The following is a 20139-nucleotide window of genomic DNA, read 5'->3' as shown; positions in this document are numbered from 1 at the left end:
ATAGTAGTAAATACGTTGTTTTTTCATTATTTAATGTAGATATGGGTTATTCTGTGGAGTTCATAATAAAATAGTGTTTAGTTTATCTACTTAGCTCATGTTAAAAGGTTATAGTCTTAGTTATTTTTTAAAATATAATTCAAACTAATTCAACTACTATTCAATTCTATTCACAAAATCATATAGAGAGTTGCATATCTTCAAACATGATCTATTGAAATTTTCAAAAATAAATAAAGAAAACGAACAAACATCACTATATTCACATACTGTTTTTTCATTGTAATGTTACTGTTATTGGGAAAAAAATAAAGTTGTCACATTTCTTTTAAAAGTTTATTTTCATTGTGTACAATTACACTGCAAGTGGTGCTGGTTGTGGCATGTCTTTCGAAGCTTTTACTTCAGATGATGGTTGGGATGGGAAAATTTCATCCTTTGGTTCCACAATGGAAACAGAATCTGGAAGAGGTTTCTTGGGACCAGTCTTGCCGTCAGGATCATATGGAAGCATGATCTTTACTTTAATACCAAGTACTCCTGAAATAAAAAAACAATTTAAATAAAACAATGTTAATAGTCATTATATGTCTGTTGAAGTTGATTCCTATACCTTGTCTAAGAAGTACATGGCGGGTTGCAGTATTAACATATTCATTGGTGGGTTCACCAGAGTGGATCATCAATCCATCAACGAATTTCATGGATTTTGCTCTCTGTCCACGCAATTTACCACTGACAACAACTTCACAACCCTTTGCTCCAGATTCCATGATGAAACGGAGAACTCCATAGCAAGCTCTAAACATACACATACATGCATTTATGTACACATATTGACATTATAATATACAAACTATTTAGATAAAGTAGAGGGTAGCTAATTTACCTTCGTACAGCAAGACCACCAATCAATTTGTAACGCAAAGATTCTGCTTGAGCAATAGCGCACAGACCACGTGTTGCAACTTTTTCTGCATACAATTCAATATTTTGTGTTTCTTTAAACTTAAATCTTTTTTGCACCACCGATGTCAATTCTCGAATTCTACGTCCTTTTTCTCCAAGGACGCTCTGTGTGTGAGTTGCTAGCAGAATAATTTCAGTACGGTGAGGAGTAACACGTACTTCCACTCCCGAGTATCCATCTTCTGCGAGTTCACGAGTTAAGAACTCATTTAACTCTGCTTTGAAAACTCCATCTCCGACAAACTAAATGAGAGAAATACACATTATTGTTATGCATAAATAATCGTCCTCCATAATGGAGTTACACATATTACATAATTAAGTCACCAATGTCATTTTAAACATACAATTTATAACATTTCTCTTATTTTGTGAATCTACTCTTACTTAATTCACTTACAACTTAACCTCAAAGTACACATTTGTTGACAAGCATTTATTTTAAAGACACATTAAACATTAGTAGTCACAGCTGCATTAATCTATACAGTTTGAGTTAACACCGAAAAAAATCAGTTTAATATACGTGCGAGCAATGTACTTATGGTGTATTATAAAGCATATGAACGTAAATATCGAGAACAACAGTTGAAAGTATCCATGTCATCCACAATTTTCACGTGTTATATTCTCTTATTTTGTAACAAAATATTCACTTTCTTGTTCCCATTGATACAATAAACACTATATTTTTAAAAATATTTCATCACAAACTATCAAAATTCACCAACCTTTCTTTTCTTTGAAATAGAACGAGTGTCCATGTTTAATGCTGGCGCTACAAAAGGAATCGAAAATCCAAAAGACTCGACTGGAAGCGGAAGCGGCGTAACTTGAACACAGCTATCGAAGTCAAAATAGTGATTATAATAAATATTATCATTTAAAAACACATTGATAAATACAATAATTTGATCTACAAATATATTCTATTTTTTCAAAACAAAGTGCACGATAATTGAGGCATATTTATATCAACGCATAATTTTGATTTGTACATTTAATTGGAGGTTAGAAATCACAATGCACAGTACCTCAAATGATAGCGATATAGTAGGTACTTTTGTTAATTGAATCATTCCTTATATTTTTAAATAACGAGTACAAATAACAGTATATATATATACACAGTAGCAACACAAAATCATAATAATTTATTTGCGAGGCAAAGTAAATGTTTTCATTAATTCAAAGAAACAGTTACTCATTTTTCCCGCATAGTAAAGTTGCATTTAAAATTGATACAGCAGTATATACTGTAAAGGATATAAAATAAATATCGTAAGGTATACTTGTTCTTCCCTTCTTTTCTTCTTACTATTTTAAATACCTTTAAATAGGTGTACTGGCATCGTAAATCTAATTACATTCCGTTGATACGGCCCTGGTGATATCGGACACAGGCATATCGTGATACGTTCCTATATGTACGCTGCGTACACATATCAGTTTGAGTCATGCAACAAGGATTCACTTGTGTATGCGCCCGTTGCTTTGGTCTGAAATCTACCGTGTTTCAGAATCATGCTTTGCCTTCGACATGGAGTGGAAAACAGTGGTGTATATAGTGTTGATAGTGAGCCTATGTTTTCTGGCGATACCGATCCGTGTCGATCCTGATCACAATAGTGAGGACGTGAAACTTTTCGAGACCTATGTCGCGCGTTACAATAAATCTTACAGAAACAATCCCGAGGAATACGAAGAGAGATTTAAGCAGTTTCAGGTAACCGATAGATTAAGATTGACGAAAGTCTCTTGATAAGGTGCACTTGACGCGACGTAGCTGAGACGGTACTCGTTTCAGTCCACTTATCAAATTAAAATTTTTAAAATTTCCCGCGCTTGCTGTTAGGACCGTCTTTTGTTTTTCACCATTATCTCTTTTATCTTTACCTTTCGGAAAATTCCGGAATCTTAGTGTTTCAATCGATAAGCGCCGATTTATCTACAATTACGAGAAATAAGTATCTATCCACGAATACTAATTACACGGTGGTACGCCTCTTTTTGTAACTGAACAAATTATTCAAGTTTTAGTAAACAAAAGGAATACTTGAAACTTTCCATAATCTTTACAATGATAATATTGTGATTGAATTATAATATTTACTTATTTTTATCTTATTAGAGTATAGGACATACTAATAATATAGACTTACCTACATAATGTTACGCAATTACAGGAATTCAAAAAATTGTTCTATGAATCAAAGATACTTAATTACCATTTTATATAATCGATAGGCGTAACGTATCTACAGGCTGCATCTTCATTGCAGAGATCATTGCGGCACATAGAAAAAATGAATGGCTTTAGGTCATCGCAGGAGAGTGCTTATTACGGACTCACCCCGTATACAGACATGTCGGAAGATGAATTCCTGACCCAAACTCTTGTGCCAGACCTTTCTGTAAGAGGTGAAACATTCTCAACTCTTAAGACCTTTTACCCTTTGACAAATTAAATTAATTAATAACTATTCATTTATCGGAAACGTCCCTGGTAATCCTCAAGGTCTAACTTTCATTTTATTCGAACAACAAAATTTTATATTTTTCTTTTATATTTCTATATATTTTTTTATATTATAAATTCATATAAATTTACATAATATTCCTGCGATACTCCAGGATATCAAAAATGTAAAACATCCAGCCTCTAATAAGTATTAACACGTTGAATGCCATGGGGGTCACGGTGACCTCCAACTGAATCGAATTACATTTCTATATTGTAAACAAAGTTAATTACCACGGTGACATTCAGCTAGACGAACTAACAGTAATATTAATTTAATTCAATAAAATGATTAAATATTATACTTTTCCCATTTCGTGTATTTTGCTCTATAAAACCGTGCGGCATTCGACGCGTTAACATTTTTAGAAAATAGGATGAACATTAAAAAGAATAAAGGATGAATGAACAATGCATTAGGAGAGAGGCACAGAAACGCGTCCTACTATCAGCACCATCGACTACGGCAATCAAGCAACCGCGTGAGAAGATCGGCTGGCCTACCTTTGAAATTCGATTGGAGGACTAAAGGGGTGGTTACACCGGTGCGAAGTCAAGGGGTATGCGGGGCCTGTTGGGCCTTCAGCACCGTCGAAGTCGCGGAATCGATGTTCGCGATGAAAAATGGCACCCTGTACGAGTTGAGCGTGCAAGAAGTAGGTCGTGAATTCTTCGCAGCGACCGGCTTCGTCGGTCGCGATTTATTGGATTGTTCCCCAGGTCCGTAGCGTTTGTTTCATAAAAACCTGTTAGCGAATGAAAGAACCGTCGAACAATACGCATCAAGAATGGAATCGTCGAGAAATTTTACTTCGAAGGAAACGCTACGGACCTGTGGCACCAGCTAATCATCACGTTCTCTTGTTTTACATAAATCTCTTTCGCATAACGCTTGAATAATTTCCACAGATGATCGACTGCGCAAAAAACAGTAATTTCGGCTGCGAAGGAGGCGACATTTGCAGCTTGCTCGCGTGGCTGGTGCTATCGAAAGCCACGATACTTAGAGAGTCCGCTTACCCGCTCACGCGGAAGACAGGCGTGTGCAGACTCGAGAAGTAAGTATATTTAACACGTTGAATGCCGCACGACTTCATCGCGGAAAATACACAAAATGCTGAACGTCGCCGCGTTAGATAGTATTATTTGTAACATAGAAATATTTTTGAATAACCATCCTTTAATTGAGCGAACTAAAGTCGCTTTGATTGGGGGTCACCGATGACCCCCACGGCATTCAACGTGTTAAGTAACATTCTCCGATCGACGAGAAAGAATTTATTGTACCGTTGAGGGAAACGAAAAATGTCAAGGTATTCAAGATGAATTCTTTTTCCAGGGGTATGCTGAAGGAGTCCAGTGTCAGGATAAAAGATTTCACGTGCGATAGGTAAGACACTGTAACCCTAGATCACGAGATCAACGTAAATATATCGATTTCACTGCCTCCAGAAAGGGAACGAGTACTTCAAAGAAATAAGAAGTGCATTCGGAAATCAATAGCCCCGATCGAGGAAACGGTCGAGCGGCGTTTATATCGTTGATCAGCGGCTAGTAATTTATCGTCGGGTTGCTTAGTCAGCAATCAGCCGTAGAAGGTTTTCTTACATAAGCTGTTCGGTTAGCATTAAACTCGACAATGGGGATAGAGTGACGTTGTCGAATACACTCGGATAAGAAATGTCATGTTTCTCCATTGCCGATTCATTTGCACGGACAGATGCGAGTTTGCGTCTATTCCGAATGTAGATTTTACATTCTTCCGAACAGTGGCACTGTATGTACGGACGGTCGACAGATTTTCTCTCGAGCTTAGCGTACTCAACGGCTGTTTCCTACGGCGACAATCGCCCGCAACGTTTCTCATTAAGGCGATTAAAGGTTTAACGGATGTTAGTTTTGTAGATGCAGAGGATGAGCTGCTGATAACGTTGGCTACTCACGGACCAGTCGCGGCTGCGGTAAACGCTTTGACCTGGCAGAATTACTTGGGCGGAGTGATACAGTACCACTGCGACGGCTCTTTCGACAACCTGAACCACGCCGTCCAAATAGTCGGCTACGATAAAACGGCTGCCATACCTCATTACATTATCAAGAACTCGTGGGGCACGAGCTTCGGCGACGGAGGCTACATGTACATTGCAATAGGCAGCAATTTGTGCGGTACGATTAATAGACACACGATCGCCGATTACGTATTAACCCGTTGAATACATAAGAAAGAAATAAACACGGGAAACTTTCTTTCCTCAGGTATAGCGAATCAGGTTTCATCGTTGAACGTGCTCTGAGTCGGACCGCTCGGAATTAAGACAACGTAACGTTTTCAAAGTATTTATATTAATCCTTAAATGTACATAGAGCCCATCAGTGTATCCTTAACTAAAGTGTCTGCGGAAATGACAATAATGTTAATAACATTAAGCTACGTTCATGATAATAGTTACGCAGTTGTTATGTTAGTATTGTTCCGTGCGATCAGCCGCACGGCCTCCATGATTTTTACAAACTTTTCAACGCGCGCCAGGGGATAGTTTGTAATAAAAGATTTTATTTATCGACGCTCTGCCTTACTTCCTGCGTGTTCTCGTTCGACGTGCCTCGAAAATGCTTCCCGGTGGAACATGTTGCGCGTATTATCGCCATCGAGGGGCGCTTATCGATTTACGTGTCCTCGAGGGTGCAGTCGGAGTTGTTCTGATTGTCGTCCGGGTTCCATCCGTTGCAGGCGATCGACAGTTTCGTCTTCATTTGCTTCGTCAACGGCGGGATCATGTGTCGAGGTATTAAGAACGTGGACAGGTTGAACAGATCCAGGAACACTTTGTACCTGTCGCTGTTATCGAAATGCGTGTGTTAGCGAAACTTTCCGATCGGCTGTTCGAAGCGTTGACTAACGATACGAAATAATAAGCCGCTCTCGGCTCGAGGCGAGACAAATAAATCCGCATTATCGGAAGTTCATAAACATTTCTTGCATTTCACGATTCCGCGCGAGGAGAAAATAAGCGATAAGCAATCGACGAAAGGTCTGCGGAGTGCAGGCCGCGAACGAAAGTTTCTCAACCGAGTGCTAAAAAAATTCATACCGTGATCTTTGCTGTGTCATCTCGCGGAAAGAAGTTTTCAGCGAGATTCCACGTTGAATATGAGAATAAAAATATTACTTTAAGGTGGACTTCAGGTACTGGTACCCGGAGGATCCGCCAGTTCCGAGTTGCTGCGATCCGATCATTCTTTGCACCATCAGCACATGATTATCTGGAAGATAAACGGTGAATGTGCTTTTTTTGGAATCTCAGATACCGACGGGCGTACGGGCCAGTTCTCCTTTCTTACACCTCCATTTCGTGATGAGGGAGTCTATGTCCATCAGCGAGGTCAGGATTTGATGCGGCTGGCTGAATCTCGGCTCATCGCGGTACAAAGTGATCATCACGGCTCCTTGAAGCGCCGCGTACACGAACTTCCGTTCCCCTCGTGTCACGAGGGCGTTGTGAAGGGATTCGTTGAAAATCGTCTCGAAGGCTGCTTGCCGGGAACGCACGTTGGATAGATGGTAATTCTTTAGCTGTTCCGATGGTTGTTTCTGTAATAATTTCAATTCTTCGGTTTAGAGAGCTTCTGTCGACAAATATACGCAGTATCATTGTTACATGAAAAAAATGTTATTTCGTGGATGGTGAATGAAGGAAACTTTACAGAGAAAACATTACTTTGTTTCATTTCACCGAACAAAAACAAGCTGACGTTAAGGCGTTGAGAAAGTTTAAACGCGAAACGGTGAAATTCGAGCGCAAATTTCGAAGGTCAGAAGTGTTGGTCATTACTCGAGCAAATTGTTCCTGTTCGGCGAGCAGCTTCTCCACAGATCTCTTGTACTTTCCCCAGAAATCGAAGTCGTGGGTTTCGAGGCCCGGTGTCCTCGCCAGCCATCCTTGAACCAGGCAGCTGAGACTCGGCTCCTCTTCCGAACGCTTGATCGCTTCGATTGCTTTCGGATCTCTGCCGAAGACTCTGGTGTAACTCTGATTGTACTTGACTCGGTGTTCCTGCCTCACGCCCAGTTTGTTTTCCAACAAACGGAACTGAAGCGACTGAAAACCGGAAGCTGGGCAAAGGTAGTCACGAAACGCCATGAAGTCCAGCGGTGTCATTGTCTCTAGGATGGTCACTTGCTCCACTAGAAGCTGAACATGAGAAATGAAGTTACACTCGTTGCTTAAACAAAAATGTAATAAACTTCTCATTCCGGTAAAAATCGGAGAAACTTAATAGGGTAGAAATAGTTATGCTTGATTGTAACGTCTGTAAATTAACATAAAGTCGTTCCATTTTTGGTAAATATCCAGAACGAAGGGAATTTATAAATATTCAAGTCTATATTTATAATCATCTAACGATCTAGTAATTATTTTCTAATTACAATGATAAATATCGAATTATCTATACGTGTTTCTATATTGAAAAAGAACTGTTACTATATATTATTCGTAATTCCTCTATATAACGAATCCATCACTGCTTTGTACACAGACCCCTAATCGATCTTATCCACGTCTAAGACCCCAAGTCTGCAATTGTATGGTTGCCACCCTTGCGCTTCTGTTACGCAGGGAATAAGTGACCCTTGACGAATGCAACTTGTTCGTTGCATTGAATCCCGATATAACGGAAGATTCCGCGTAAAGGAAATGAATCGCTCGTCGATCGATCGTCTCCGTTTGTCGTTTCTTTAATCGTACGTCTACGATTCATGGGAATCGGTTGTTTAATCGATCATCACGGGATAGACAGTACTGCCCGGTTCCCTGTCCGGCAGCTTACTTAACCCTGCGACAAGATTTTTCATCCGGACGAGACGAGAAAATGCGACGACCACACCTGCATTCTGTGGTATGGAAAGAGCGCCAACGAGCTTGTTACCTAACGCATCTATGCGTGTCAGGGCGGGGTGTCACATATCATCTAGCGGTATTAACTTACTCAGGTCCCACTGTTATTTCTGCAGTTCCCACAATCTTTCTGATTCCGTTATGAATGGGGTCGGCGACGTGAGAGAGGAGGGTAACGCTACCGAAAAAATCCTGCGTGCCGGAACCTTGACCTGTTTGCCAACAATCCGCGGAGGATTATCGGATGTCGAAATCGTTCAATGACCATGGCAAAAGTGGAATATAATGTTTATAAAATTCGATTGTGCTGGTGGACAATGTAATACGCAGTTTCTGTTGAGTTTGTCGATATAGAGTACACTCAGTTTCTTTAGTAGAGAATGTTGTTGAATGTAGTCCAGTCGAGTGGAAAACTTTCTAAAGTTTCGAAATTGCAAAGCTGTAGTGTTTCGAAGTTCTGGAGCAAGATTCCAGAAATTTAAAGTTCTGAACGATTAAGATCCTAAAGTTCCGAAGTCTCAAAGTCTTAAAGTTCTAAAGTCCTAAAGTTCTAAGGTCCCAAAGTCCCAAAGTCCCAAAGTCCTAAAGTTCTAAGGTCCCAAAGTCCCAAAGCCTTAAATTTCTAAAGTCCCAAAGTCCCAAAGTTGCAATGTTCTAAAGTCTCAAAGTCCCAAAGTTTCAATGTCCTAAAGTCCCAAATTCCCAAAGTTCCAATGTCCTAAAGTCCTAAAGTTCTAAAGTCTCAAAGTCTTGAAGTCTCAAAGTTCTTATGTCCCAAACTCTCAAAGTCCTAAAGTCACAAAGTACCGAAATTTCTACAAAGGCAATCCTTATCGTGAAAAAGATGTAGAATATCGATTGCAAAGGATTAAGACCTGTGTTTCTAAGCAGCCTACACTAGCGATGGCTACAAACCAGGCGCCGGTAGCCCCTCGTCGAGCGACACATCAAAGAAATTCGATTAGAGTCACCGCGAGCGGATCAGCACCCTTGTCATAAATCGAGGTGCTCTAATTGGCTTGCGATTAAGGGTCGTTCACGTTCCTCCCATCACTGTCATTGTCAACGTATGGCTACTGGCCTCGTTCCGGGTGTATCGAACTATTCTGCGACACGTTCTCGCTGCGCTGGAAAACTCTATTTACTTTCCCTCTCTCTCTCTCTCTCTCTCTCTCTCTCTCTCTGTGTCTTCTTCCTCTTTCACGTCGTATTCCACCTTGGCCAGCTTTTACAACGGGGTCACGAAAATAGCTCGCGGAAAAATTCGCCGATGTCTCACTTACTTTCAGAATGAGGACGATGCGGTTTAATCTCTTCAAGATCTCCAGGGTCCTCGACTCGTTCAGGACCTGGGAGAGCCGATTCTTCTGTATGGAACGGTTGTTGGAGGTACCATTCAACGCGGAATCGTAGCCGCTCGGCTCCGAGTTGAAGAGCGCCCTGACCGTGTCCAGCTCGTAGATGATCTGCTTGAACCAGAGTTCGTACGCTACCGCGCGAACAATAAAACGTACTCGATAAGCATTAAATTTAAAGGACCTCGCCGAGGGATGATTCTAAAAATGACCGCCGAACTAGAAACCGATTTAATTGAAAATCTGACGCGAACAAGCTAGACGTAATCTCATATATAAGAAACAAACAAAACATATAATCTTCATTTCCGAGAAAATCGATATTGAGCAATTTCTCGTACATTCATATTTCCATCATACTAATTTAATCTTTTCATAACTGTACGCGCGAGGACTGCCCCTAATAGTAGACTACAAAGTAGCAAGAAGCTGTGCATTTTGGGACCGAGTATCGTAGGGGTTTCAAAGTCGATAAACAATCTTTCCAGTGCGTTTACCTTGGTGAGTAATGATAAAAAGATGTTCATCGTGCACTTCCTTGCTGTACTCTGCACTCAGTAGTCTCTGCGCGGTCAAGATCTTGTCCAGTCGAAGATATTCGCCATAAAGCATGCCAGGACCTTCGGTTAGCTGGCCGTTATCCTGGTCGCGGTCCTCTCTAAAATAAAATCATCAAATTTCAACCGGGTTTCACCAGATTTCAGGATTCATCAGGCTGTCCGTCAATTTTTAATCGAATTCGCATATTAATTATGAACGTATTAATTCGACGCTTGTGTTTCCATCAAGGTTGATATAATTCAAAGTACTCCGTTACCCTTGATATATTTCACATATACTTGTAAACACCACCTGTTCATTATAAACTTGTTTATCGTTACACACCGTGCCAATTAACGTCTGTATCCAGCTGAGCAATTCATTCGATAAGAGCCAAAATCCCGAGCAGCCATTCGTTATTAAACTCGATCATTTATTCACCGCGATCCATCGGTTACTCTTTCGGCTTATTCGTTTCAAGAATTTATTCATTCCCGTCTAATGGACCTCGAGCTAATGGAAAGATTATCCGGCCGTTGCCTCTCGAAAATGAAAACCTCAAGGAAGCGCCTCGAATTTTCCGTTCTCCGTTGTTCGTCGCACAGAATGTAATTTTGGCTACTTACGCGATTCCACCTGATAACGGGCATGCCATCTTTCGCAGTGTTCCTCGAATTGACAACAAGTTCGAAGTGCGGTCTCAGAATCTTCCTGTGCACTTTTCACTGAGTTTCCTCGGTCCGTTTTGCAAATTGCGGAAAAGCGGATCGAAATCTCCCACTGAAACTTCCGATCGAAGTAACGACTCGCTTCAAGTCGACATATCGCTGGGTTTCAGCGAGCTGCTCGGTTCGGCGAGAGGCAACCAGCGACACATGCTGTCGACGAGGTGGTTAAGCCGTGACTAAAAACTGAATGACCACCGCGCTCGTGAAACTATCCCTCTTATATTTCAAACAGCGGGAGCACGTGAATGAACGAACGAAGATCAAGGGTTTTCTAAACATTTCGGCCGAGAAAAATCTACGATAAATTCGCTTCCTATCGACGGACGTCTTCCACGGCTGCATCGTCCAAATGTTTACAGTTTACGCAACCGCGGGACACGCAATAAAATGGAAACGTTAACGTATCGACTGTTAAAGCGCGCTCGGACTTCCGCGAAGATAATGTTTCTTTCTAACTCGTCGATTATCGGTTTATTACGGATTTCTTTGCTTGGGAAGATTAGGGGTTGGAATCTAGTGTTCGTTAAGTGATTCGATCTTCGCGTAAACCTGGTAAGCAGATTGTTTTGTTAATTCTTTCGACTTTTTCAAGCTTTAAATAATCAATCATCCATCAGTCAAGTAAATGATTGTTACATTGATACACTGGTTTGTTTGGCAATTGTATGCAACAAACTTCATATTATAAGAGCGAACGTTAAGAGAAGCAGAAATGTAGAATTGTTTGGGGTAGTTTCATTGCGTAATGGATTTTGATTACTCTTTTAACCCTTAGCACTCCAGATGGTTTTATAGTCTATCAGCAACTGCAGCTAGTTTTTATAGTATTCATAGCGAAAACGAAATATAACATTTCTTAGATCTTTTCCTTCTTATTGCAAAATTTGGATGTGCGAAAAATCGAATAATTGTAGAGTAGTTTAAGATTCATTAAAATGTCTCATAGTATTCCTGGTGCAATATCGGAGCCTACAGAGTTCAAAGGGTTAAATAATAATTTTAATACTAAACTTCAGAAAACGAAAATTATGACATTAAATATTACCAGAAAACTGAAATGTTTTACTATATTCCATTAAATTCTGATTAAAAAATCTACTTATATTCCGCCTATTTATACACGCTGTTTACACGTTTGTATAACATTCGCGATTCAATAATAAGGAACACAAGCTTGAAATCATAAACGCGATACGGCGAAGTAATAACAACAACTATGAATTAAGTTCTCGCTGGCAGACGGACCGTCAATTATGCAACGAAAATATTAATCTCTATAAATGTACACAATCATTGATCCCCGCTAGTCCGAATGTTGTTTCCGGGATGAAATTCGACCGTCGCCGAGCCGAAACCAACGGAAGTATTACGATAATTGAATTTATGCATCTGCCATTCTCATCAGCCGGCTTTAATTGCGAGATATTCAATTAAAAAATCGATCGGAACTATGAATCCTGTTATCTCGGCGAAGTATCGGTACCGAACCGCCCGCGGGCATCATCCGCTGAAATTGTTGAAAACAGGGTCGTAAATGGAGGTCTTCCCCGTCGGGGCGATTGAAATTGATATCGTCGTTAAAGAACTAATTAAATCGTTATCAGCTGGAAAAAAGTATAAACATAATAAAAAATTTAATACGAACATCATTGGAATTGTAATTCTCAGGGGTTCACGACAGATGGCGTTGAACGGTGGTTTTCGGTCGTCGTTGATCCAAGATGGCGTCGGAAGATGTCGCGGCAGGTACCGCTGCTTATCGCCTTAATCGTCGATGAAAGATTTAAATAGCATTTTCGCTTTCAGCTAATTCGACCGACTGTTATCAAACATTTGCATTTTTTTTACGCTGACCTCTAAATATGCATGACGATGTCCTTATCGAAACACACGTATGGAGATACTAGTGTTATCGTTTATAAACTTCCATTACAACGGTCATTTACGTGGAGCTTAAGTGAACTCGTTTGTATAGAAATTAGAGCATTTGTTTTTACATTCTTCCTGGTATTTCTAATACTTTCTGGCATTGTCGTTTTGAATTCCTCATTATTCTTTTGCAAGCAACGGCTCAAACTTACACGCGAACCAATGCAACAGGTGAGACCTGCGCAGAGTATTTGTAATTAATGCCATTAACTCGTTAAGGGATGCGCTGATTGGAGTCTTTAAGATTTCTTAGTATTTAAAATTGTCTATGAGCTTCATTTATGTAGTAAAAATCGACTGCAGGCTCTCCGTGTTCGTAGGTTAAAATTCTTGTTGTAAAATAGTAGGAAATATTAATTAATACTGCCAAAACTTTAATAAGTCTTTCCTTTTATTTCGAGTTCTTAGAGAGCTTGCGAAGATGGAAGAAATTGCGGATGATGTAACAGCAGTTCCGATAAGATAATGCAATAATAATCCGCATTCGATTGATTATGCGGTTATAAATATGACATTATTTTTGCAGCGATAATCTGAAAATAAGAAGAGCTACATCTTTTATCTTACTAGTCATCCTCGAATATTATGTACACTATGAAACATCAGTGATAACTAGAACAAGCGATCTGACAAGATTTAACAAGATCCTCATATTTCAAATCAATTATAACCTTCCTGAGTGAACAGATTCTTAAAAATCATTCTAAAATATCCCTTTTTCCTCTGTACATTCTTAGAGTAACAGAAAAGTCGTAGAAATGAAGATCAATTCAACTATAATGCCTTTACACTTTCGTTGTACGCGATGGATATGGATTTCGATGCAGATCAGAGCGATCAGACAAGATTTAACAAGATCTCATCATATTTCAAATCAATTATAACCTTCCTCAGTGAACAGATTCTTAAAAATCATTCTAAAATGTCCCTGTTTCCTGTATACATTCTTAGAGTAACAGAAAAGCCATAGAAATGATCAATTCAACTATAATGCCTTTAAACTTCTGTTGTACGCGATGAATATGGATTTCGATGTAGATCAGAGTTTCCACAGGCACGAAAGTAACAATCAATTAGGTTTAGACATTAATGTCCAGCAGTTCTTGCGTAATATCGTTGGACCTGGACGATAACCGTTGCTCTGATCACCATCAAGCGTATCTCGCGCTGAAGCATTGGCTTCCCCTCGGCGTACTCCGTAAGACCGACGCCCGACCGGTTCAATATCTACTCGGCTTACATTAAACACGCTGGTGTCACTCTCCCAGATTTTGATTACTCCTCCGCGCTGATTTAGTGGGGGACCAGAATAAATTTTCTTCAGAGTCTTCGCGGCTTTCGAAAGAGTCGTTTGCATCCACTTTGACAGGTACGTATCGATTCGGCTCGTCGCGGCATTCTATCCTGGCTCCTCCTATTTTCGTTTTGTTTCGTTCTTCGAAAAAGAGATTCCCTCTGTTAACCAGACTATTGATTTTCAATCGAGAGTTCACTTTATCTGACACTATCGTTCTCATTCTGGCCCGTAAAATGAATATTTTATCAGAACAGAAAAAGCTTCGGTGAGTGTGCAGTTTAGTGACTTTTCTTAATTTTCACTGTTAATACTGTTTCGTATGGATGTTTGAAACTGGATCGTACGAGTTCTGGCTCAAGTTTGTTAGGTCTTAGGCCACGTCTTAGGTCAGGCTGTTTTACAGATAAGAGTTGACTGAATGTAGAATACGTGGCAAATATGGAATATGATGTTAAGAACTGATACTGTCATCCATTGGCAATGAATGTCAAAATTACAGGAGTACTCTACAATTGTCTATTGAGAAGAAACAATATCTCAGTTTTCATAGAGGAATATTCATATATAAATTTTAATTTTTATTATATTTTACAACTTAAAGAATTATTCGTCATATTATAAATTCGTCGATAGATTTACTGTAAGCTACGCAAACTTCAATGAATGATTATGTTGACTATTAGCATCTATCATTTATGTTATATCCGTTGCAACCGCGTTGCATCGTTCGAAGCGTAAGTCGCGAGGAGAGAATTCGAGGACCGGAAGTGCTTAAGCAAGCACGTTAGCAGTATTACTCGAGGAATAAGATTGCCGAGTTTATGGGCTAGTCGTAGCAAGTGTGAAACGTAAGATGATAGGAAGCGACTGAAAACTGGAATGAAACCGAAACTGATTTACCTCCACCACTATAGTTAATGGTAGTGTCGCAGGGTTGAACACGAACGAATAGAACACGACTACCATTCTACCTGCGGTGAACCTTTCTTGTACAGACATCGACGCGTGTCTCGGATAAAAGAATATCGAGAAGTGAACGTAGACGCGACATTGATCGTAACTATCGAATTAAACGCGCTTTATCGCGATGTAGGCTTTGTTACTTGCTTCTTTACACTGTTTTTACAGTCGGTAACGTTTCATTGTCTTAGCACTAGATTTACTGACATTTACTGTACAGTTTGCTCTATTGTTCTTAGAGGAATCGTCATCCGTTCGTTTAGATCTTAGAAATTAGAGGTTTAAGAGCAATTGGGATATACATTTACATGACTGCGTGAATAAAGATCGACAAATATTTACCAAACGCTTATAAAATTCAATATTAGACAAATTGACTCGTTCTGTAAATAGTGTTGATATATTTCTCTCAACAACGCGTTGACTTTTTACTGCTTTGCGTCCTTTTTCTATTTTTATTGATATTCAGGTTGTAGAGTACAAAGGATCAATGGTGTTCGATAATTGTTTATCGTTTAAACTGTCAGCAACGTGTTAACCCTTTGCACTCGAGAGGTGACTCCCAGTCACCATTTGATTTGACGGAGTAAAATTCGAAAATTTGATATTTAATATTGAACTATAATGCATTGGTGCGTGAAACATTGGGATAAAAAAGCATTGTTTCTCAATTTACCTGTGATTTCTCTTTGAATTCATTTAAAAAAACCACCGTCTTTGTCTAGTTAGAGAATGTTAATTTCCAACGAAATACTTCCGAGTGCAAAGGGTTAAGTGAGAGAATCTTCGAGCGTTTGAGAAGGAATTTTTTAAAGTTCACAGGAACATTCAAAGACAAAATGCCGGACGTTATCCTGTACGCTCACGAGATCAGCGGGCCATGTCGCGCAGTCTTGATGACGGCGCACGCGATTGATCTTCCGCTGGATGTTCGTAAGGTGAACATGGCAGCGAAAGAACACCAGACAGAGGAATTCACGAAGGTTTGACATTTCAGAAAGTTTGTAAATCCCCATCGAACGAAACGATGCATTGTGTCAACTCCTCGATGATTACATTCGACTTTCTCGATTTAACAGATCAACCCCCAACGTTTGATCCCAGCCATAAACGACAACGGTTTCACTCTCTCGGACAGGTAGTCGATGAAACTTTCCCACATTTGACGCACAGTATTCTTGCGTGCGATATTTACGACACAATTTTATTCGCAGTCATGCCATCAACTGTTACCTGGTCAGCAAATACGCCAAGAATGACGCCTTGTACCCTAAGGACTTGCAGAAACGCGCAAGGGTTGATCAGTTCCTTCACATGGACTCGTCTGCGCTGTTCGCCGCTGCGAGGAACGCGTTCGTAAGTATTCGTGTTGCAATTTACTTCGAGGGGATGGAATGCAGAAGGAAATGAGTTGTTGAAGCGCGACCTTACGGGGGGAAGACCGTTTGCTAAAGATTCTGATGTATCTAGATTCGAATTTACTCAAAGGCCTCTCTCTTCCAAAGTATTCGTGGAATAATTGGAACTAATCAACTCTAACTAATCAGAGCTACCGAGTAGCTAAATTGTCACTCTCTAATTCTCTCACAGAAGCCTCAAAAATTTTTCTATTGAGATTTCAATCGATTTATGATTCGATCATAGCTAAGAGATAGATCGAAAGGGGTTAAGATACACGTTCGTGTCGCAATCTCTTTGTAAACGTATTCTTTTATTTGACGCCGCTCAACTAACAACTAACTTTATTCATCAACAGTCACATTCTTTCATTCTTCATGCAACCAATCTTTCGCATCATTCACCTGTCTATCCCATTCTCACTCATTCGCGCATCTCGTACTCATTCAAGCATTCGCTCGCCACATTCCTGTAACCGGATCGATCAGATTCGACGTAAACATCGAGCAAACAATGCCCGAAATTCGCCTGAAACTGTCGCGTCCCTTAAACTCCGTGTTAAATCCGCCGAACGATCTCTGATCCCTTAGCATCAACAGGACTACAGGAATCCCCGCGTCTACGCTGTGTCTTTCCGAGAGTCAGGTTTTAAAGGAAACCTGAAGCGAGGACTCTGGGAAGCCGGGAAGACTTACGCGGCTCACGATTAGATCTCCCTGCGCTCGATCCTCGAGCCCCGATCGACCCAGGCGATCGCAGGGAAATTTACGACGCGGTTTACGCGGCCACTTCGTCCCGCGTATCCTTCGGAGGATAAGTCTTCCGCGAACAACGCCGGTCCATCTCGCGGCGGCCGATTAAGCCGCGCGAAAGGAGGTTAATGCGATTCGCTTTTCCGCGCGGCGGCGTATATACGCGGCCAGGCATTATGCGATAGAGAGCAGTGGTTTCCAACCTTTTTCCGGCTGTGCCCGTGCATCTCGAATATCCTAATACATCGTCACGTGACGTATGCGTCGAGTAGGAACCAATGTGTCCAGAGAATGGGATTTGAGAAAATTGTGTTGGCTCTTGAAATTGTTGTAGATGTTCAGAAGCTGTAGACAAGGCTTTCTCATGTGGAAAAGCGAAGAGACGAGTAAATCCTTGAATACATATTTATTCAGTTAAAATTGAAAAATCATATCGGAAAGTCTACTTAACTGCTGAGCGACTTATTAACCCTTTGCACTCGGAGGTTTCTCACTGGGAATGTTTAACATTTTTTGACGAGGCGAAGACGATATTCTTTGAAACTGACTCGAAGGGAAATCACAAGTACATTGAGAAACAAAGCTATTTCCAATATTTTATTTATATTCCAAGATTTTATAGTTTCACTGCGTCAAATCAAGTGGTGACTGAGAGTCTCCCGAGTGCAAAAGGCTAATATTCGAATAATGAACTTATTGAAAGATGATTATACTTTAACGAGCTTCCCAAGAAGGCAGTCATAAAGGAGAAGAATAGAACGGAAGAATAGTACCGCTGAGAAACTATTTATTTTCAAGATCATTTCGATATTCAATGTTCTCAGCATATCGGTAATTGCGAAAGAAAGAAATCGAGACCGATCATGTCGACTGTTATCGAGCCTTGACCCTTGAATCACCAGGAATGCAAAGCGTTCGTTGTTAATAATTCATTCCAGGATCGCCCCCTTCCCATGGGACACGCGTCCCATGTTGGGAACCACGGCGATAGACGCAGGAAGCTGCCGGGCATCCTGCGTAGCTTTTACGGCGGCCAATAAAGTCGGCTAACTGCGCATTTTTGCGCGGCGATGGGCCAGCTATCGGGGACCGTTTCACGACGCAACGCTCGAACATGGCGGCCGTCCCGACTCGAACTAATTTCACGGGAGGAAAGCCGGCCGGGCGTCGTGAAATTTTCCCAACGACCCTTCTCCACCCGCCGTCTTCTTATATTTTCCGATGCGGCCGCCTCCTATCCGGCGCGAACCGGAAGCGTCAAGGATTTTTATCCCTAATTAACAGGCCGGCTCCGTCGTAAAAGCTTTACGAGCGCCAATCGTCCCCGCGCTGTCTCTTCCTTTGTCGCCGCTTTTGTCACACTTTGTTTCATGCCTTTTTAACTCCTCGCATCGCGGTACACAACGTTTTCGGACAGTAAAGGCGGTCTTTCGTGCAGCCGCTTTCGTATCGGCGAAGGTAATGAGGACATTAACGCGTGCATGATGAATGGAGCACCGTGTACGCGCGTTGTTTACGGCCGCTTCGTAACTTTAGAAGTTGCTTAGTTTCGTTGGCATCTTTTATTGAGTGCTCACGCTGAAGTCGCGCGAGGAGCTGTTGCAGGGTTAACGAGGGAAATGATGATCCTCTGGCGTTGCCTCCTTTATTCCGTTCATAACTGACTTTGTGCAGCAGATTTAATGGAACTTACATTTTGCGTGTAATTTTGATGGTCAGTGTGCGATTGTGTTTCGTTCTCTTAGTAAATTACTTAGTAAATTTCCTATTCGCTATTTTATGTGTGTTACGAGTGTAGAATAAGCTGTATGATCGTTGATATTTGATGACAGACGACCATGTTCCGTATGAAGACCGAGAAAGGGAAGAACTCGAAGATCGAGGCGCCAGAAGCCAACGTCCAGGCGATGAGGGACGCGTACGACTCTCTGAACAGGTTCCTGGAGGGTAGAAAATGGCTCGTGGGCGATTCCTACACCCTCGCCGACATCAGCTGCGCGACCACTGCGTCCTGTGCATGCGTAAGATTTCTAATTCACAGCGGCAATCGGGCGGAGCTGAAATTTTTAGAGACTACAGATGGTTTTTCGCGTCTGCCGCAGGTTATCTTGAATCTGGAGGATTACCCCAACGTGAACGCCTGGCTGAAAAGATGCGAGCTCGAGCTCCCCGGCTACAAAGAGCACAACGAGCCTGGCAACAATTTGTTGTTGAAAACCATGCGCTCGAAACTCTCTGCTTAAGATGTTCAACGCTGCGACTCTATGGACGCTGACACGACAAATTCACTTATCGTTGGATCGCGGATATTTGTGGAAATATAGCGAAAATGTTTATGATATTGGGATTCCTTACGAAGAAAATCATTTTCTGTTCGATGTCGATCTGAAGGATACCTATGTTTAAACATTTCGAATGGTTGCATTGTTGCATTTGTTGAATACAATGGAATCGGTATAGATCTGCATGTTTGCATCGCATTGATTTTTGACTAAATATATGTTCAGTGTCCTTTGAATTTGTTGAGTCCTTTCCTTTTATTCGTCTTAAGAGTGTGTGACGCCATTTTTAAATGCGAGAGGAACGTACAGAATGAATCTGTGAATATTAACGATCGGTAATAGAGGTTCCTACTTTTGTATTATATATTTGAGAATATTGACTAATCTGAAATCTTGATACACCATATATAAATTTACGACTGCCGACAACCATATCATTCAAGAATGATTCAATTAGCAACTCAAGCAACTATACGATACGAAGTAACTGTGCAACAACAGTAGAAATAA

At 40.8% G+C, this 20139-nt stretch overlaps 4 protein-coding genes across 9 annotated transcripts; 2 read left to right on the top strand and 2 right to left on the bottom strand.

The window, feature by feature from the left end:
• Positions 1-322: 322 nt before the first annotated feature.
• On the bottom strand, positions 323-3283 carry RpS3 (ribosomal protein S3). The gene is made up of 5 exons (XM_031984139.1): positions 3198-3283; positions 1701-1812; positions 890-1212; positions 614-801; positions 323-540 (listed from the first exon to the last, which is right to left on the bottom strand). The coding sequence occupies exons 1-5, from the start codon at positions 3266-3268 to the stop codon at positions 356-358; spliced, it is 879 nt and encodes a 292-aa protein (XP_031839999.1). The 5' UTR covers positions 3269-3283; the 3' UTR covers positions 323-355.
• Positions 2395-6933, top strand: LOC116430254 (cathepsin O). 2 transcript variants are annotated; one of them, XM_076368750.1, is made up of 8 exons: positions 2395-2695; positions 3252-3390; positions 3911-4146; positions 4400-4548; positions 4830-4880; positions 5388-5656; positions 5747-5810; positions 6796-6933. In XM_076368750.1, exons 1-7 carry the CDS (start codon positions 2450-2452, stop codon positions 5782-5784), a joined length of 1128 nt encoding a protein of 375 aa, XP_076224865.1. In that variant the 5' UTR covers positions 2395-2449; the 3' UTR covers positions 5785-5810; positions 6796-6933. The 2 variants fall into 2 exon arrangements, with proteins under 2 accessions (XP_076224865.1, XP_031839996.1); XM_031984136.2 differs by lacking the exon at positions 6796-6933 and having other exon boundaries at positions 5747-6054.
• vermilion (Tryptophan 2,3-dioxygenase vermilion) lies at positions 5814-11238 on the bottom strand. The gene is made up of 7 exons (XM_031984135.2): positions 10910-11238; positions 10241-10401; positions 9672-9877; positions 7324-7683; positions 6833-7082; positions 6661-6754; positions 5814-6329 (listed from the first exon to the last, which is right to left on the bottom strand). The coding sequence occupies exons 1-7, from the start codon at positions 10936-10938 to the stop codon at positions 6158-6160; spliced, it is 1272 nt and encodes a 423-aa protein (XP_031839995.1). The 5' UTR covers positions 10939-11238; the 3' UTR covers positions 5814-6157.
• A 157-nt stretch (positions 11239-11395) lies between these two features.
• LOC116430257 (glutathione S-transferase 1-like) lies at positions 11396-19865 on the top strand. 5 transcript variants are annotated; one of them, XM_031984141.2, is made up of 6 exons: positions 11396-11563; positions 16013-16180; positions 16277-16335; positions 16412-16553; positions 19180-19368; positions 19450-19865. In XM_031984141.2, exons 2-6 carry the CDS (start codon positions 16037-16039, stop codon positions 19588-19590), a joined length of 675 nt encoding a protein of 224 aa, XP_031840001.1. In that variant the 5' UTR covers positions 11396-11563; positions 16013-16036; the 3' UTR covers positions 19591-19865. The 5 variants fall into 5 exon arrangements, with proteins under 5 accessions (XP_031840001.1, XP_031840003.1, XP_031840004.1 ...); XM_031984143.2 differs by having other exon boundaries at positions 11408-11563; positions 16020-16180; XM_031984144.2 differs by lacking the exon at positions 11396-11563 and adding an exon at positions 14119-14309 and having other exon boundaries at positions 16020-16180.
• The last annotated feature ends 274 nt before the right edge of the window (positions 19866-20139 follow it).

The sequence above is a fragment of the Nomia melanderi genome, chromosome 6 (assembly GCF_051020985.1).
Source record: "Nomia melanderi isolate GNS246 chromosome 6, iyNomMela1, whole genome shotgun sequence".
Lineage (NCBI taxonomy): Eukaryota > Metazoa > Arthropoda > Insecta > Hymenoptera > Halictidae > Nomia > Nomia melanderi.
This window is presented reverse-complemented; position numbering and strand designations above follow the sequence as displayed.

Coding starts and splice junctions, on each gene's coding strand:
- RpS3 (XM_031984139.1), bottom strand. CDS start 3,268: ATGTGCCGCAATGATCTCTGCAATGAAGATGCAGCCTGTAGATACGTT. Junction 1,813..3,197: donor CCTATCGATTATATAAAATG/GTAATTAAGTAT, acceptor TGACTTCGATAG/CTGTGTTCAAGTTACGCCGC. Junction 802..889: donor GGTGGTCTTGCTGTACGAAG/GTAAATTAGCTA, acceptor GTGTATGTTTAG/AGCTTGCTATGGAGTTCTCC.
- LOC116430254 (XM_076368750.1), top strand. CDS start 2,450: ATGCGCCCGTTGCTTTGGTCTGAAATCTACCGTGTTTCAGAATCATGC. Junction 4,147..4,399: donor ACGAGTTGAGCGTGCAAGAA/GTAGGTCGTGAA, acceptor TAATTTCCACAG/ATGATCGACTGCGCAAAAAA. Junction 5,657..5,746: donor AATAGGCAGCAATTTGTGCG/GTACGATTAATA, acceptor TTCTTTCCTCAG/GTATAGCGAATCAGGTTTCA.
- vermilion (XM_031984135.2), bottom strand. CDS start 10,938: ATGGCATGCCCGTTATCAGGTGGAATCGC. Junction 10,402..10,909: donor CCGTTATCAGGTGGAATCGC/GTAAGTAGCCAA, acceptor ATTTTATTTTAG/AGAGGACCGCGACCAGGATA. Junction 7,083..7,323: donor AACAGGAACAATTTGCTCGA/GTAATGACCAAC, acceptor AAATTATTACAG/AAACAACCATCGGAACAGCT.
- LOC116430257 (XM_031984141.2), top strand. CDS start 16,037: ATGCCGGACGTTATCCTGTACGCTCACGAGATCAGCGGGCCATGTCGC. Junction 16,336..16,411: donor GGTTTCACTCTCTCGGACAG/GTAGTCGATGAA, acceptor TTTTATTCGCAG/TCATGCCATCAACTGTTACC. Junction 16,554..19,179: donor CCGCTGCGAGGAACGCGTTC/GTAAGTATTCGT, acceptor ATTTGATGACAG/ACGACCATGTTCCGTATGAA.